We start from the raw sequence: 19,187 nt of genomic DNA on the forward strand, positions 1-19,187 counted from the left end.
ATAGTTCTGGTCACTGAATTATAGGAAAGATGTCAACAAAATAAAGAGAGTACAGAGGAGATTTACTAGAATGTTACCTGGGTTTCAGCACCTAAGTTACAGGGAAAGACTGAACAAGTTAGGTCTTTATTATTTGGAGCATAGAAGGTTGAGGGAGGACTTGATAGAGTTGTTTAAAATTATGAGGGGGATAGATAGAGTTGACGTGGATAGGCTTTTTCCATTGAGAGTAGGGGAGATTCAAACAAGACATGAGTTGAGAGTTAGGGGGCAAAAGTTTAAGGGTAACATGAGGGAGAATTTCTTTACTCAGAGAGTGGTAGCTGTGTGGCATGAATTTCCAGTATAAGTGGTAGAGGCAGGTTCGGTATTGTCATTTAAAGCAAAATTGGATAGGTATTGGATTGGACAGGAAAGGAATGGAGGGTTATGGGGTGAGTGCGGGTCAGTGGGACTAGGTGAGAATAAGTGTTCGGCACGGACTAGAAGGGCCGAGATGGCCTGTTTCCGTGCTGTAATTGTTATATGGTTATATAAGTACTGTCCTCATCCCTACATTCCATTGAATGTCACGGGTAGGTAGATGAATTCTCTTTTTGAAGGCTGTTGGCACTATCAGCCTGAACATGAATATCTGCATCAGGCAGGTAAAGCTAATTTCACCAGAGAAACCGTCTGTGGAGTTGAGCATTATGGAATCAAAGCACAACTACAATTCTTTCAATCAGAAGGTCAGGAGGTAGAAGTATTTTTTGGAGTTATGTTGTCAAAACAGCTGACATAGACCACCAACACCTCGCTGCTTGTAAAGACTTCTTCTTCCTCAGAAAGCTGAAACAGGCCAAACTCTCACAAAAGCCATTGCTCAACTTCTACAGAAGCACAATTGAAACCATCTTGGCCAACAGCGCCACAGTGTGGTATGCCAGCTCCACAGCCACTGAGCGGCAAGACCTGCATCTCGCGGTTAAGGCGGCCCAGTGAATTGCCAGGATGGAGCTCCCAGGACTGGACACCATCTATTCCAGCAGACTCAGGAGGAAAGCAATCAGCATAACCAGAGACACCACACACCCCGGCCATTCCCTGTCTGACCCGCTGCCATCCAGCAAAAGGTTCAGGACACTAAAAACCAGAACAAATAGCCTGAGGAACAGCTTCTACCTCAGAGATGTGGCCTCCATCACACCACTCCCAGAGAGCAATGATTGAAACTGTGAGCACACACATGCACACACAAGGACTTTAATACTTGCACTAACAGCACTTTGTGAATTACTATGATATTCTGCTGCTGCTGCAACTTATTTTCTGCTACTTCTCTATTTAATACTGTTTTTTTTATTACTGTCTTGTTTTAATCTACCACTTTATTCAATTGCCTGAGAGGAAGCTAAACAGAGTTTCACTGTACCTATGACAATAAAGATCATTCAATTCAAATTCAATATTTGCTCATGACAGCACAAAGTTTGGCAGCATTCGTGACTCCTCAGTTAACAAAGCAGCCTACACCCTAATGCAGAGAGACCTGGAGAATAATCCAGTCCTGGGCTGATGGGTAGCAAGTAACATTTGCACCACACAAGTTTCATGCAATGATAATACCCAACAAGTTAAATCCCAGCTATCACCCTCTGACACTCAAAGGTATTACCATCACTAAATCCCTCATTAACATTATCAGAGGGGTGGGGAGGGGCTTACCATTAACTGTGTACATGGATACTCCTGTTGAATGGGGGTTGAACAGCTGCTCAGAGGATCCAGGAATCCTGCAGCAAGTAACTTGATCAACTTTCAAAGCCTGTCCACCATTTGCAAAGGTCAAGTCAGCAATGTGATGGGGTATCTCCACTTGCCTGGATGGGTGCCATTTCAACAATATTCAAGAAGCTGGATACAACACAGGACATAGCAGCCAGCATCAATGGTTGTGATGTTGCCCTTCATTTATCTCACCACATCTCATGGTAGCAGCAGTTTGCACTTTTTACAGGATACACTGCAATCCACCAAAACAGCACCTTCCAAATCCCTGGCTGTATCAGCTGGAAGGACAGGGGAAGCAAAAGCATACATCTGGAAGATGTCCTCCAAGCCAAACACCATGCTGACTTCACCAGATCAAAATCCTGGAACTTTTCTCCCCAACAGGCAGAAAAAATCCTCCAAAAAGGCTGCAGCAGCTGACGAGCACCACCTTAAGGGTAATCAAATGCCAGCTCAACCTAAGAACCACATCACTTGAATTTAAAAAAAAAAGAAAAAAAGATTAATGGGTGAAATTATTATGACCTCATGAGCTTGGAAAAAACAAGAGCCTGCAGGTACTGACTGATGCAAGTCAGGCTGACTCTCTCAAGCCATGGATGTGAAAAGCATTCAAAATAGAAATTGAGATCGGTTCATTGCATTGCACTACCAATTTCAGTGGTGGATAGTTACCTGCAAGCAATTATTTATTCCTGGCTCGCACTGTGAGTATCTCACAAAACACTTGGACATCAATGTGCACAGAAAATTAGCTGAATCTAGATTTTCTAAATACTGCTCACAGTCTGGTCTTGCTCAGCAAAACATAAATACTGAATGTCAAATGACTGCGAACGTCTGAGTTGCAATATTTCTTCAATTGTAACACAGCTATAGCCATCCGAGAAACCATTAGGCTTTGGGCCAAAACAGCAGAATCTAAAACTGGAAACTGTACCTTGCTTTTTAATTCATCTTCCAGGGAGAAATAGACAAATCTGATGCATGCATTCACAAGGCCATCTATTAGTCGGACTATGTCCAGCCGAGCCTGATATTGGGAGGAGACCATTCCTATGAAGATCTGTCCACTCAAGGCTTGTATGCAGTCTTCTTTCTCCATAACTTCCACTATTCCCTCTGAAACAAATTAGGCTATGAGGAATAATGCTTGCAGCAGTTCAAATTAAGATTTTCATTTGCTCAATATCAGAAATCAATTAATGCAAGTGTTAATGCTAAATGGAAATGCACAGATTTCAGGTTTGATTCTCCGCTCCATGCCATGGAATTGCAGATCACACCATTTTGCTTTCATGAGGAGCTAAATGGCAACAAATCCCTAGATGGCAGTGCAGCTATGCTTCAGCAAACCTGCAATCGTTGTGGGTGAGGCAGGGTCGAGAAATGGCATGTAACACAAGACATTGATGAAGCTTTAAAAAGGCAGAAGAAATGAAAATACACACACACACAATATTTAATTTTGGGAAGACCAAAAGTACCATCAGAGCTCCAGCTGTTCCGTCTGCTGCCGTGTTTAATGGGTGTGGTCCCTGGTAAGTCACAAGAGGTGAAGATGGTATTCTGACCTGGCACCTGGACCAACTCGATGCATTTCCCATTCAGCTCAGAGGACAAGTTGCAGTGCATCGGCTTGTAAGCAAAAGCTGAACAGTACCCCGACAGACAGGCTCGCTGGTAGAAATCTAGCACTTTTTTCCTGTGTCAACAAAAATGAGGGTTAGCAATTTACAAAAGTAAAGTATTATCCATTTATTCAAACATCAACAGAACATGCAAGTAGCTAACAATTTTTTGAAAATGTTTTTTTAAAAACCCAACAGAGAATTTTTGCTTGGTAGCTACAACTGCATTGACCGAGTTTCCACTTTGAATGCAGCAGATTCCTCCCATTTTTAGTAGTTTATTCTATAGTTTTCCCTCAGACTCATTTCCATACCATTAAATACAAACTCTGTGATGAACTCGTGTAATCAGATCATAGTTTAAAGTGACAAGAATTTGCTACATTAAAAGAATTATTACACCTTATCAGCTGACTAAAGACCCATTATCCTGGACACACAATGAGGTAACCTTCATCTTTGTACCTTCCCTGTCAAGCTCCTAACAGTTTTCAATATGTAAAAAAATGTTACTTTTAGAAAATAATGCATAGGACTAAGAAAACAAAAAAAATCTGCAGATGCCAGAAATCTAAAATAAAAATGCTGGAAACCCTTAGCAGATCAGGTAACATCAATGGAAAGAAAAACAAATCTAACCCTTCAAATGGAAGACTGTGCTTGCTTAACTTGTCCTTGTGGGATAATGTCCACATGCCAGGAATCAACTCAATACACTTTCTCTACTGCAAATACATTAGAACATAGAAAATCTACAGCACAATACAGGCCCTTCAGCCCACAAAGCTGTGCCGAACATGTCCTTACCCAAGAAGCTACCTAGGGTTACCCATAGCCCTCTACTTTTCTGAGCTCCATATACCTGCCCAGGAATCTCTTAAAAAAGACCCTATTGTATCCGCCTCCACCACCGTCGCTGGCAGCCCATTCCATGCACTTACCACTCTCCGCGTAAAAAACTTATCCCTGCTATTTCCTCTGTACCTACTTTTAAGGTACTTGGAACTGTGCCCTCTCATGCTAGCCATTTCAGCCCTGGGAAAAAGCCTGACTATCCACACAATCAATGCCTCTCATCATCTTACACACCACTATCAGGTCACCTCTCATCCTCCATTGCTCCAAGGAAAAAGGCTGAGTTCACTCAAACTATTCTCATAAAACTTGCTCTCCAATCCAGGCAACATCCTTGTAAATCTCCTCTGCACCCTTTCTATTGTTTCCACATCCTTCCCGTAGTAAGATGACCAGAACTGACCACAGTACTCCAAGTGGGGTCTGAGCAATGCCCTATATAGCTGCAACATTACCTCTCGGCTCCTAAACTCCATCCCACAAATGATGAAGGCCAATGCACTGTATACTTTCTTAACCACAGAGTCAACCTGCGCAGCAGCCTTGAGTGTCCTATGGACTCGGACCTCAAGATTCCTCTGATCCGCCACACAGTCATGAGTCTTACCATTAACACTATATTCTGTCATCATATTTGACCTACCAAAATGAACCACCTCACACTTATCTGGGTTGAACTCCATCTGCCACTTCTCAGCCCATTTTTGCAGCCTTCCGCACTATCCAGAACATCTCCAACCTTTGTGTCATCAGTAAATTTACTAACCCATCCCACCTCTTCTTCATCCAGGTCAGTTATAAAAAATCATGAAGAGTAGGGGTCCAAGAAGAGATCCCTGAGGCACACCATTGGTGACCGACGTCCATGCAGAATATCACAAGACAAAGGAGCAGACGTAGGCCATTTGACCCATTGAGTCTGCTCCACCACTCCACCGTGAGCTGAACTATTCTATCTGGTTCCAATTTCCGGCTTTTTCCCCATATCCCTTGATACCCTGACTAATTAGATTCCCATCAACCTCCTCCTTATATAATGATTGGGCCTCCACAGCTGTATGTGGCAATGAATTCCATAAATCCACGACTCTCTGGCTAAAAAATTTCTCATCTGTTTTAAATGGGTACTCTCTAATTCTAAGATTGTGGTCCCTTGTCCTGAACTCACCCAAGGGAAACAGCCTTTCCACATCTACTCTGTCCAACCCTTTCAACATTTGAAATATTTCTATGAGATCCCGTCTCATTCTTCTATACTGCAATGAATACAGTCCAAGAACCGACAAACATTCCTCATGTGTTAGCCCCTGCATTCCAGTAATCATCCTTGTAAATCTTCTCTGAACTCTCTCCAACATCAGTACATCTCTTCTAAGATAGGGGGCCCAAAACTGCACACAGTAATCCAAATGAGGTCTCACCAGTGCCCCACACAGCCTCATCAACACCACCTTATTCTTCTATACTATTCCTGTTGAAATGAATGCCAACATAGCATTCGCTTTCCTTACTGCCAATCCAACCTGGTGGTTAACCTTTAGGCTATCCTGCACGAGGACCCCCAAGTCCCTTTGCACTTCCGATTTTTGAAATTTTTCTCCACCTAAATAGTAATCTGCCCGATTTTTTTCTTCTTCCAAAATGTACAATTGTACATTTCTCAACATTGTATCTCATCTGCCATTTCTTTGCCCACTCTCCTAAACTGACCAAGTCTCCCTGCAACTTTTCCATTTCTTCAGTACTTCCTGTTCCTCCACCTACCTTGGTGTCATCCGCAAACTTAGCCACAAAACCATTTAATCCATAATCTAAATCATCAATATACAGTGTAAAAAGAAGCAGCTCCAACACTGACTGCTGTGGAACACCACATGTAACCAGCAACCAACCAGAATAGCATCCCTTTATTCCCACCCTTTGCTTTCTGCCTATTCCAATATTCCACTCATTCCAATATCTTTCCTGTAATTCCATGGGCTTTCATCCTATTAAGCAGCCTCTTATGCAGCACCTTATCAAAGACCTTTTGAAAATCCAAATACACAACATCTACAGCCTCTCCCTTGTCAATCTTATTTGAGATTACCTCAAAAAATTCCAATAGGTTGGTGAGGCAGGATCTTCCCCCATGAAACCATGCTGGCTTGGGCCTATCTTGTCATACACCTCGAGGTATTTCATAATCTTGTCCTTGAGGATCAACTCCAATAACTTTCCAACTACCGATGTCAGACTAATAGGTCTGTAATTTTCTTTTTGCTACCTCCCTCCTTTCTTAAACAGTGGAATTACATTTGCGACCTTCCAGTCCTCTGGAACCACGCCAGAGTCTACTGATTCCTGGAAGCTCATTTCCAATGCCTCCACAATCTCCAAAGCCACATCCTTCAGAACCCGTGCGTGCACCTTATCCGGTCCAGGAGACTTATCTATCCTTAGTCCATTTAGCTTCCTAAGCACTTTCTCTCTAGTAATCTTGACTGTACTTAATTCTATTCCCTGAGACCTCTGGCTATCAGGTATGTTGCTAATGCTTTCCACTGTGAAGACTGATGCAAAATACTCATTTAGTTCCTCTGCCATCTCTGTTACCCATTATAATTTCTCCAGCATCATTTTCAATCTGTCCTATATCTACCCATGTCACTCATTTACTCTTCATATATTTAAAAAAACTCAGTATCCTTTTATGTATATTGCCAACTTACTTTCATAATTCATCTTTTCTTTCCTAATGACTTTGTTTCCTTCTTTAAGTTGTTAAGTCGTCCAGTCCTCAGTTTTCCCACTAATTTTTGCTTCCTTGTACGCTGTCTCTTTTGCCTTAACCTCGCTCGTTAGCCACATTTGTGCCATTCTTCCATTCATGATTTTCTTTTCCTTGGAATATATTTTTTCCTGCCATTTCCTTATTTCTTGTAGGAATTTCATCCAATTCTGCTCTACCATCCCTCCTTTTAGCTTACTTTTCCAATCAATTGGGCCAGTTCCTCTCTCATACCACTGTAATTTCCTTTGTTCCACTGAAATATCGACACACCTGATACCAGCTTCTCTTTTTCAAATTTGAAACCGAACTCGATCATATTATGATCACTACTTCCAAGGGGTTCCATTACCTCTAGCTCCCTAATCGCCTCAGGTTCATTACACAGCACCCAATCCAAACAGCCGATCACCTGGTGGGCTTATGGACAAGATGCTCCAAAAAGCCACCCAGTAGGCATTCTATAAACTCCCTCTCCTAAGATCCAGTACCTTCCTGACTTTCCCAATTCACTTTCATATTAAAATCCCCCATAATTATCATGACATTTTCCTTCTGACACGCTTTTTCTATTTCCAGCTGTAACTTGTAATCCACGTCCCAGCTGCTGTTTCGAGGCCTGTATATGCTATTAGCATCTTTTTACCCTTGCCATTTCTTAACTCGACCCATAAGGATTCTACCTCTTCTGATCCTATGTCCATTCTTTCTAGTGATTTGATATCGTTGCTTACCATCAGGGCCAAACCACCCCCTTTAACTACCTTCCTATCTTTCCAATACACCGTGTATCCTTGGACATTCAACTCCCAATCACATCTATCATTTAGCCATGACTCAGTGATGGCCACAATGTCATATCTTTTAACCTGTAGCTGTACAAGGTTATCCACTTTATTTCTAATGCTGTGTGTATTTAAATACAGTACATTTAGATCAGTATCTGCTACCAATTTTGCTATATTTCTATCTCACAGCAGATTTTCCTGTCTGTTCACCTGCCTGTCCTTCTGACCTTCTAACGAAGTCCTGACGAATGGTCTCGGCCCAAAACGTCGACAGTGCTTCTCCTTATAGATGCTGCCTGGCCTGCTGTGTTCCACCACCATTTTGTGTGTGTTGATTCAAGAATTTGAAGCCCTGTCCCCTGCACCAGTTAGCCACACATTCATCTGCTTAATTCTGCTATTCTTACCTTCATTAGCACGTGGCTCAGGCAGTAATCCTGAGATTATTACTCTAGAGGTCCAGCTTTTCAATTTTCTTCCTAGCTCCCAGAAATCCTCCTTCAAGACCTCCTCTCTTTTTCTGTCTATGTCATTGGTACCAACATGTACCAAGACTTCTAGCTGCTCGCCCTCTCTCCTCAGAATACTCTGGACCTGATCTGAGACATCCTGTACCCTGGCACCATCCGGGTATCCTTGTCCGGCTCACAGAATCTCTTGTCTGTTTCCCTCACTATGGAATCCCCTTTCTTTTCAAATCTTTTTATTGCATTATAATCAGTTAAATGAACATATCAATAATAACAATATCAAGAGAACAGGATTACAATAATAGCTATAACACATAAACATAAGTTCCAAATATCATATCCAGACATGTCCACCTGATTTCTTGATAATAGAAACAGGAAAAAGTTCAAAAGATTTGTTCAGAAGAAAAAAAAACCCAAAAATCCCCTAAACAGAAAACAAAACAAAAAAAACCTGGGCTGCCATAATTTGTTAATTATAATCATTCTGTCCTTGACTCCGTTCCTCCTTCCATAAAAGGTTAAGTATTAGGAAAAAGAATTTTAAAAAATCAATTTAAATCATATCTATGGAAATATTGAATAAAAGACTCCCAAGTTTCCTCGAATTTAATTGAGGAATTAACTGTGCCACTCCTAATTTTTTCCAGGTTTAAACAAGCTATAGTTTGAGAGAACCACTGAAGTGTAGGGGGGGATCAAAATCTTTACATTTAAGTAAAATGGATCCTCTGGCCATCAGCGTAACAAATGTATCAAACGGCAGGCTAAAGATGATAAATAACTAGAATCAATTATTGGTAATCCAAAAACTGCAGCAATAGGATGGAATTGTAAATCAATATGTAAAATTGCTGAAGCAATATCAAAAATGTCTTTCCAATATTTTTTCCAAAAGAAGGCAGGACCAAAACATATGGGTTAAAGAAGCAACCTCAGAGTTACATCTGTCACACATAGGATTTATACGGGAATAAAAACGGGCTAGTTTGTCTTTTGATGTATATATTCTATAAACCACTTTAAATTGTATTAAAGTAAGTCTAGCACACATTGAAGAAGTATTAACTAATTTAAGAATTTTTCCCCATTCTTCTACAGATACACTTATATAGAAAATCTCCTATAACTACTGCATTTCTCCTTGCTCTCTTGATCACGGCACTGGGCAGAGTGCCAGAGTCCCGTTCGCTGTGGTTTTCCTCTGTCAGGTCAACCTTTCCAACAGCATCTAAAACGATATATTGATTTTTGAGAGAGACTGACACAGAGCCCCATCTACAACCACTCTTTGCCTTCTGTGGGCAAGCCAGTTCTGGATCTACAAGCAATTTCCCCTTGGATCTCATGCCTCTACTTTCTCAATATGCCTTGCATGGGGTACTTTGTTAAATACCTTGCTGAAATCCATATACATTACATCTACTACTCTTCCTTCAATATGTTTAGTTACATCCTCAAAAAATTCAATCAGGCTTGTAAGGCATGACCTGCCTTTCACAAAGCCATACTGACTATTCTTAATCATATTATGCCTCTCCAAATGTTCATAAATCCTGCTTCTTAGGATCTTCTCCATCAATTTACCAGCCACTGAATTATGACTCACTGTCTGTAATTTCCTGGGCTATCTCTACTCCTTTTCTTGAATAATGCAACAACATCCACAACTCTCCAAACCTCCGGAACCTCTCCCATCCCCAGTGATGATGCAAAGATCATTGCCAGAGGTTTAGCAATCTCCTCTCTCGCCACCCACAGTAGCCTGGGGCACATCTTGTCTGGTCCCGGTGACTTATCCAAATCGATGCTTTCCAAAAGCTCCAGCACATCCTCTTTCTTAACTTCTACATGCTCACACTTTTCAGTCTGCTGTAAGTCATCCCTACGATCACCAAGATCCTTTTCCACAGTGAATACTGAAGCAAAGTACTCATTAAATACCTCTGCTATCTCCTCAGTTCCAGACAAACTTTTTCACTGTCACACTTGATTGGGTCCTATTCTCTCACGTCTTATCCTCTTGCTCTTCACATACATACAGAATGCCTGGGGGTTTTCCTTAGTCCTGTCTGTCAAGGCCTTCTCATGGCCCATTCTGCCTCTCCTAATTTCATTCGTAAACTCCTTCCTGCTAGCTTTATAATCTTCTAGCTCTCTATCATTCCCTACCCGTTTGAACCTTTCATAAGCTCCTCTTTTCTTTTTGACTAGATTTACAACAGCCTTTGTACCCTACCATCCTTTCCCTGTCTCATTATGCAGAACTCCACACAAACACCCCCTGAACATTTGCCACATTTCTTCTGTAGCTTCCCTGAGAACATGTTTCCAATTTATGCGTCTAAGTTCCTGCCTGTTAGCCTCATATTTCCCCTTACTCCAATTAAACGCTTTCTTAAATTGCCTGCTCCTAACCCCCTCCAATGCTATGGTAAAGGTGATCACAACCATCTCCAAAATGCTCTCCCACTGAGAGATCTGACACCTGACCAGGTTCATTTCCCGATACCAGATCATGTACAGCCTCTCCTCTTGTAGGCTTATCTACATATTGTGTCAAGAAACCTTCTTGAATACACCTAACGAACTCCACCCCATCTAAACCCTTTGCTCTAGGGAGATGCCAATCGATAGCTGGGAAATTAAAATCTCCCATCACGACAGCCCTGTTATTAATACACTTTTCCAGGATCTGTCTCCCTATCTGCTCCTCGATGTCTCTGTTACTATTAGGTGGTCTATACAAAACACCCAGTAGAGTTACTGACCCCTTCCTGTTCCTAATTTCCACCTCCGGAAACTCTGTAGATAATCCCTCCATGTCTTACTCCTCTTTCTTTGGTAGGAAGATCAATGGACAATACTCCAGGTGCAATGTTCTGCATCAATTGAAACAAAATACTTCTAGCCTTATAATTAATTCTGAGCATACCAAAAACCAACATACTGCTCGTCTTTAGTTGTGCTGATTTGTTGCACCATATTGTTAAACTCTCAGTGTGCAAGGACACCTATCTCCTTCTTAACACAAACATTTTTCAACCATTTAAATCTTTAAAAATACATTATTCCCAAAACCTCATTTTTTTCCACATAATAAATATCTGGAATGTCCATATCCATTTAATGAATCTATTTTTATTGCAGTAGTGGAACACAGTGCAAAGGAACACAATTCATTATCTCCTAACCAACCCTTTCAAAACACAATGCAAGTCATCAACTCTAGAGATTTACTGAATTTCAGTAACTCTACTTTCTACAGTTTTTTTTTAAACAATGCTAATCTTTTAGCTCTTCACTCACCAGTCTAGACTTATCATTCTCTATTTTACTGAGCATATTCTTTCAAGACTTCAGACTTAATTGCTCTACTAGCTCCTTATTCCACAATATAAATTCTGCTGCCTCAAAAACTAAGATTCTCACATTATTTTTCACTAATCATTTCCTTTTTACACATCAATAGGAACTTGTGCTTCTTGCTAACATATTCTTTACGTTTCCTTACCAATTTTTCGTTGTCTTTCAGTGAAGTCTGAAATCTTCCAAGTCTTCAGATTTACTTTATTGGTGACATTATGAACCTTCACTGTTGATGCAATACCAGTTCTTACTTTACTGATAATTATGGCATTCTCTTGCTATATACAACTCTAATTTCATGATTATACCTCACATTGCCATTACTGTTTGGGAACCTACTGTCAATATACACACCACAACCTTGCTGTCTCTTACCTAACCTCATCTGGATTCCAATTCTATATGATCCTTTCTTTGTACTATTTTTATTCCATCCTTTGTTATCAGGGCTCCATCCATTCCATTTTACTTTTCCCTCTAAGTTAAATAGCCCAGAATATGGAGAGATTTATTTTACTTTGTGTATCACATTAAGCAACAATGACACACCTGTCAGATCCAGAGAGGGGATAAATATCTGCACCATCCCAGAAATCTGTGCAGGCCTCCAGGATGACATCAGCTGTGCCATGAGATAACATCTGTACACTATCTGTGAAAGAGCACAGTAAAAGGATTTTCAATTCGCGGGTCAATAAAACATTTCATAATCTGTTAAACATATCTTACAGAAAGACTAAACTACAATGAACGAGCACATTGACCTATATACTAGCGTGCGCTGTTTTCAGATAATATCATCACTCTAAGTCAATTAAAATACAGTTTAAAATAAACCAATATCAGGAGATTAACAGGGTCTTTCATCTCCAAATTCATATGCTGGGAGCTCACATTAAGTTTTGGCGAATTAAGTTTTAATTCACTTTCTGCTTAAACTTTAAAATGATGTTTTACAAAAAAGATCGGTGTGCCAAATGACCCATCAATTACATTGAAAACTTCCAAAATCCACCATTACCCATTGATGTTTTGACATGTGAAATGCAGCAAGATCTCCTTGATTTACAATGGCCTGGATTTCTACTAGATTTTGACAGCTTGAAGTTACCCAGGTAACTGCTGCAAAATTTGCAACACCTATCTAAATGCAAAAGCTCCAAACCACTGGCTATGCTGCATCCAATTACTCAGTGTAAAAGTTTGGACAATCTGCTCTCAGCTACTCTATCGGTTTGCATGAGCAGATGCACTTCAATAAGGTATGCTATGGTTTAATTTTACATGTTATCTTTCAATTATTGAAGTAACTTTGTTTTAGGTCACTGTTTTAATAATATTGATACCTATTTTACCTTAACGTTTCTGCATTTATGTGACAGTGAGAAGTATTGAAAAAGTTAACAATTTTTATGAAAATAACCCTCATCTGTTAATGGCTTCTGGGATAGTTTAATTTAAATAGATTTGCTAATAGCAAAAACATATAAAAAATTTTGCTTTGTCAAAAATGATGCACATTTCCTCCAAAACAATTGAAAAAGTCTTCTACATAAAAGGTAAATTAATTACAAGATGAGCCAGTACTGATTTAATGTTTGGAGTCTTACACCTGGAAAAGAGGCCCTTTAACTTATCATCATACAATCTCATTTTTATATCACGGCGTGGAAGTTTTTGTTGGTATGAAATTCATCCATCAGTGTTCTCGCCAAGTCTCCATTTTTCTGAGTTTTGTTCAAGATATTTGAGGAAGTGGTTCAACAAAGAGATTTCATCTGAATGCGAGGCCCACTACTATGGCTTGTTGCAAAGGTTAGCACTAGAGGAACGCTTCCAACATTACAATTCAAGTATTTTAATATTAATATTCACCAGTTAATGTATCTCTAACAAAAAGGCTAATCATATGACTGAGTGGCGGTCGCCTCTTGGTTACATTCAAAAGTCGCCGAGTTACTGGTTCTTTGACTATCTCTGCTGTTGGAAGCTGATACATGGTCAGATGATTCTCTTGTTTGAAGAGTTCTTTAGCACCAGGAGTAAAGCCTATAAAAAAAAAACAACACTAAATTTGTTTCTGTTTTCTTCAAAAACTTCTTTCCTTCCTTCCTTCCTCAGGTCATCCTACAACTACAGGCCGTGGTCATTGCCTTGAGTTACTTATTGAAAATTGTTCACCATATTTAGACTCTTTTGCATTCATTCACAATTCACAAGTTTTGACAAATAAAAGACATTCAGTCGGCCCTCCTTATTTGCAGGGGATTGGTTCCAGGACCCCCGCAGATACCAAAATACACGGATACTCAAGTCGGTGGACTTTAGGACCTGGTGGAGTACCGGAGCTTATTTAACCTGTCTCAGTGCAGTGGACTTTAGGACCCAGCAGAGCTCGGGACCCGCTGCCCACAGTGTTTCTGTTCTGGAAAACAATCATGATTGAAAATAAAGTGGAAATAATAAAGCAATCGGAAAGAGGTGAAACGCCATCAGTCACTGGAAAAGCGTTAGGCTACAGTCGGTCAACGACCAGAAAAATTTAAAAGGATAAAGTGAGAACAATGGAGCATGTGAAGGCCCTGCCCTGATGAAAGCTACAATTATTGCTAAGCAACACAGCGGTTTTATTGAAATACATACTTAAGTGTTTTATATGCATAGAAAGGTACAATATATACTATATACTGAGACAAACGTTTGACTAGCTGATGCTAAATAATACCGGATGCACCTGTTCCGACTTAGAGAACTTCCTTTTTTTGATTCCTGATCCACAGTAGCCTTTGCATATCCTCCCGTATACTTTAAATCATCTCTAGATTACTTATAATACCTAATACAATGTAAATGCTATGTAAATAGTTGTTATACTGTATTGCTTAGGGAATAATGATAAGAAAAAAAGTCTACATGCTCAAACAACAAGTGCTGGAGAGAGAACTTCTGGGTTTCCCCAATCCGTGGTTGGTTGAATTCGCGCATGCGGAACCCGTGGATAAGGAGCGCCAACTATTCTACAAGCAAAATTGGGAAATTTAAGCTGATCTTAAAATTTCCTCAATAAACATATACAAACGCTGCATCATCTAAAACAGTGGTTCTCAACCTAGGAATATGCCACCCCCAACCAAGAAGCCACACCAGATTTTGTAGGAACAATAAGGAAAAAAAACAAGGAACTGGGGACACAGGAGTTTCTGAATGGGCTGTAAGTTTCCTGTCTTAATTACTGAAATATAAAGTATAAAAAATACATGAATGTAATTTATTTAGAACCCTGAATGAAATGAATGGAAAAATGTTAAAAGATGCAAAAAGCACCATTCAAACCCTTCAGGGCAGCCTGCTATTCTGAGCTATTAAATAGTTTTAGTTTTCATGTATACTGGTAACTTTATAATTAACATGTAATACCTATAATACGTGAAAACAGATATTGACTGTATATTAAATTAGTATAGTTAACAGAAGAAAAACTTTAGCAAGTAACAGAGTCTATGGAGGACGAGGCCCAGAGTTAAATGAAAGTCACAAGCAGAAAAAAGTTGTGAACCACCGTTCTAAAAAATAAATCAGTGCTACTGAAAAATACCAGATCTGCAAAAACATAATACAAATGCAACTTCTCTCTCACATACTGTAGTATTCTAGTATTCTAAATCAGGGTTCACCAACTTTTTCTGCACTGTGTACCGGTTTAATATTGACAATATTTTTGTGGACCAGCTGACCGGGGCGGTGGGGGGGAGGGCTGTCAATCCCGACCGAAATATAGATAAGTCAACTATGAGTCACTTAGAAGTGGCTAATACACTCAATTTAGTTTCTAAAAGGGCTTATCTAACAAATTTAATTGAAACACATAGCGCATGTTTTCCTCGCATGAATATAGCGATGTCAATTATAAATCACTTACAGGTCAATAGCATTTTAAGTAACATTTTAAGTAACTTTTAAGTAACTTTTGGATATTAAACACACAGCGCATATTTTCCTTGTATGAATCATTGCAACACACCAATATCGCTAAATCAGTGGGGGCCCTGGGCTTGTTTCCCTGCAACAAGACAGTCGCTTCAAGGGGTGATGGGAGACAGCGATACTTGAAAGGGATTCTTTATGTCCAGTTTATTCCGCAATTTAGTTTTCCAGGCTCTTAGCACTTGCTTCTATCCCACTTGCTCACGTTTTTTCCGCTTAAAAGGGTTTGTCTTTAAGTGTGGGGTGCTTGGACTTAAGGTGCCGAAGCAGTTTTAAGGGCTTAATTGCCTCAATAGACAGCCTCCGGGCCCAAACTCCAGCATCCCGCCTGCCCACTGCCAGATGCCTTGGCCAGGTGAAGCTGGTCATGGGTGGGGTGAGAGGACAAGGTAAGGGCCAGAGGTCCCTGTACTGGGGCTGTGGCGGTCACAGTCCGGAGACAGTGACCGATGTAACAGGGCACGTGCCCGCCCCCCTTGTAGGTAGGTAGGATCTATTAGCTGACAAAAGTTTGGCTCGAGGGATGACTCTCAGTAGATCGCAGCAAGATAGCTGCTCTGCTACTTACGAAACCCTGAACCCGAATTAGGTCGTCTGCGAATATTTTAGCAGCTGGTTACCTCACATGGGTAATGACCTTGTGTGCGTTTAAGTTCAACAGTGGGCATAACAGGGAATAAGGAAAGGTGCAGCTGACTCATATCGTTAAATCATACTGTTTCCTCGCGGCCTGGTAGCACATGCTTTGTGGCCCGGTACTGGTCTGCAGCCCGGTGCTTGGGGACCACTATTCTAAATGATAGCATGTTTGCAAGCTGCAAGAATAAGTTATAAACCAAATATGACATGAAGTCTACATCCAAGGACTGAGCACCAACACCAGAATTGAGTACTTTACATGCAAATCAGAACAACATTTTTGGGCAGTCGTTTACTACTGCATTATCTTAAATTATGAATGAACTATTAAATTATGCATTATAATTAGTGTACAATGCAATGTAATAAATTTCATTAAAGGTGGCAACGACAGGTGTCACATATATGCAGATATTCAAATATAAAATTAGGATAACAAATTCAAGAAGTGCTAAATAACCTCAGATGATTAATCTTAAAATTAACACATCTATTAGGCACCTTAGAAACACTAGACCATACCTATGAGCCTGGCCAGTTCACAGAGCCCCCAAGGAACATGGACTGGCATGGCTGCGCCGGATGTCTCTTGCAGGGCGATATTGGACAAGTGATCAGAGAAGCGGCACACTTGCTCGGTAACAGTGGAATAACAGAGGTTTAGGAGGATGTTGAGACCCAATGGTTTCAGCGAAGAGATATGGAGTTGCCAGTTCGAGTCATCAAACTGAATACTGGCCGGGTTCTGTTGGTCCTGAGAGAGACTCAGCATTTCCAGGTGGTAATCACAGATATAATCTTCTGCTTCTAAGTCCAGGTCTTCGCCAATACCACTCACCTGCAATATGTGCAGAATCAAATATATATGAATTTAGTACACATGACACGTTTCTTGTGGAATCAAGGTTGCTGAAGAAAGATGGTTGACTGATAAAGAACTGATGTCAGATTGCACATAAATTGGAAAATAATCTATGGGTTATAAACCATTGCCACTTCTGGCCAAATTTAAGATATTAAACAAAAAACGGATAAAAAATTCATTCAAAAATAAAAACACTTGGTTAACCAGATACATCTCAGATAATTTTAATCTTCATTACCTGTGTCATGTCATCCTCTCCTCCTTCTGTGTCTTTGCTGAAGCTGACGTTGGACCCTGACAAATGCTTACATTGTCGATTCTCACTACGTTTCCTCGAACGTGGAGTGCTTTCAATCTTTTCCTCTTTCTCCTGTCCAACCTCATTGGTAATGTTTACAAATTCCAGGCCGGTGTTGGGCAACAGAGCATCAGCTTCCTTGGGCTAGTAATTATTAAGTGTCAAAAAGTCATTCAGAACAATTTTGAAGCATACAAAGGACTTCGTCTTTGAATGAGTGGCCATCGATTTATTTTCTTTAAATACCTATACAACTACCATTTACATTAAGATTATATTTGTTTCTACTTTTTAAAGGCATAGAATTTTGAATATAACTCAATATTTTCTCATCTTCCCTCTGATTTATTGCCATAATCAGAAATCTGTATCCCTTCATTTCTAGCCCCAGACTTGCCACTGGAATTTTTACTCCATTTGTTCAAAACTTCTACGAGTTCCTAAATGCTGACACGCCCAAGATGGTAACATTAGATCACAAATTTAAATACCTAAGACAGTAATTTTGAATCTTTAGTCAGTGAAAAGTTACAATGGATGTTGTGCTCTTTTTGAAAGCAGTTTCACACCCCTATTGATTTAATGTCCATCCAACTTATCATACAGACATTGAGCCCAGGGTTTGATTCCTACTCAAACCACACCTATTTTTAGAAGCATGCTAAGGATAAGGATGGAGAAAAGAGCAACAGGTCATCTGTTGTTCCACAAAGTGATGTGGAAACAAGTTTAGTGATGAATGCAATCTGAGGGAAGAATCAGATCTGGGTACCAAGAAAGATGGAGTAAAACAGAAGCACCAAAAACATATTCAAAGCATACTTTACAACACACTATGCAGGAAGTGAGGCATGCTCAGGTGCTGAGTAATACATGAACTTATCAATCTTTCTATCCATCCATTAATAAAAATCATTGTTGCAATTACCTAACATTTCTCATTTCAAAATTGCGTTTTTAAATCTACACTTTAGATAACAACTTATTTTTACTTAAAAATGGAAGTTTTAAATTTTTAAATAAGAGCATTAAAGTTTCCTGTAGGCCACACAGATATAGAACTGACAATCTGAACAGCAGCTCAGGTTCTAACATATCAGGAAAAACCTTACCTCATCCTTCTCTTCTTCCATCTCTGTGTGACAAAATGATCGCAGGGATAAGTCATCTTTCAGGTCCTCTAGGCTGTCATGGGGTAGCTCCACACGTCCACTGAAGAACAGAACTGTTTCCGGACTGGGATTGGGCCAGGACAGTATTCCTTGTTTGTCTACACAGCAAAGCACCTAACAATTCAAGTTAACATGATAATTATAACCTGAGTTTTCTACCAGAACAAATCCAAGCTACCTGTAATGGTAACATGAATTTCAGGTATGATATAAAGGGAAGATTTTGAAAGGAAGTGATGAAAAAGGTAGCAGAGTACTAGGACTAGGGCACATAATAACACATAATAACTTTTCTAGAGAAAAGTTAGTGTTGTATGCAGTTCTTGTACAACCCCTTTACTCTTATATTGTATGTCTCAACCAGTAAAGCACAACACATCATCTTATTTTACTTTCTTGCTACTTAGATTCCTGGGCATACAGAACAACCTTCATTTGCTCTTCCACACTGTTCAATATCTTCCCTTCTCTTGCTTATTCTTTTGATTTTGCTATACCCAAATAGCAGTATCTCATATTTTTATACATTAAGTTCCATTTTTCACTTTCCTGCCCAACTGATCAAACCATTTA

General features: G+C 39.9%; 1 protein-coding gene across 6 annotated transcripts in view; it reads right to left on the bottom strand.

Moving 5' to 3' along the window:
* The window catches only part of tmem94 (transmembrane protein 94), a 197,888-nt gene that overhangs the window by 98,991 nt on the left and 79,710 nt on the right, over window positions 1-19,187 (bottom strand). For all 6 annotated transcript variants that reach the window (XM_059948880.1, XM_059948881.1, XM_059948878.1 and 3 more), the window contains 7 exons: window positions 18,555-18,728; window positions 17,383-17,586; window positions 16,802-17,117; window positions 13,532-13,705; window positions 12,206-12,308; window positions 3,261-3,478; window positions 2,714-2,895 (listed from right to left, as the gene is read on the bottom strand). In XM_059948880.1, coding sequence (XP_059804863.1) covers window positions 2,714-2,895; window positions 3,261-3,478; window positions 12,206-12,308; window positions 13,532-13,705; window positions 16,802-17,117; window positions 17,383-17,586; window positions 18,555-18,728 — 1,371 coding nt within the window. The remainder of the gene's footprint in view (window positions 1-2,713; window positions 2,896-3,260; window positions 3,479-12,205; window positions 12,309-13,531; window positions 13,706-16,801; window positions 17,118-17,382; window positions 17,587-18,554; window positions 18,729-19,187) is intronic.

Source organism: Hypanus sabinus, chromosome 23, assembly GCF_030144855.1.
Source record: "Hypanus sabinus isolate sHypSab1 chromosome 23, sHypSab1.hap1, whole genome shotgun sequence".
NCBI lineage: Eukaryota > Metazoa > Chordata > Chondrichthyes > Myliobatiformes > Dasyatidae > Hypanus > Hypanus sabinus.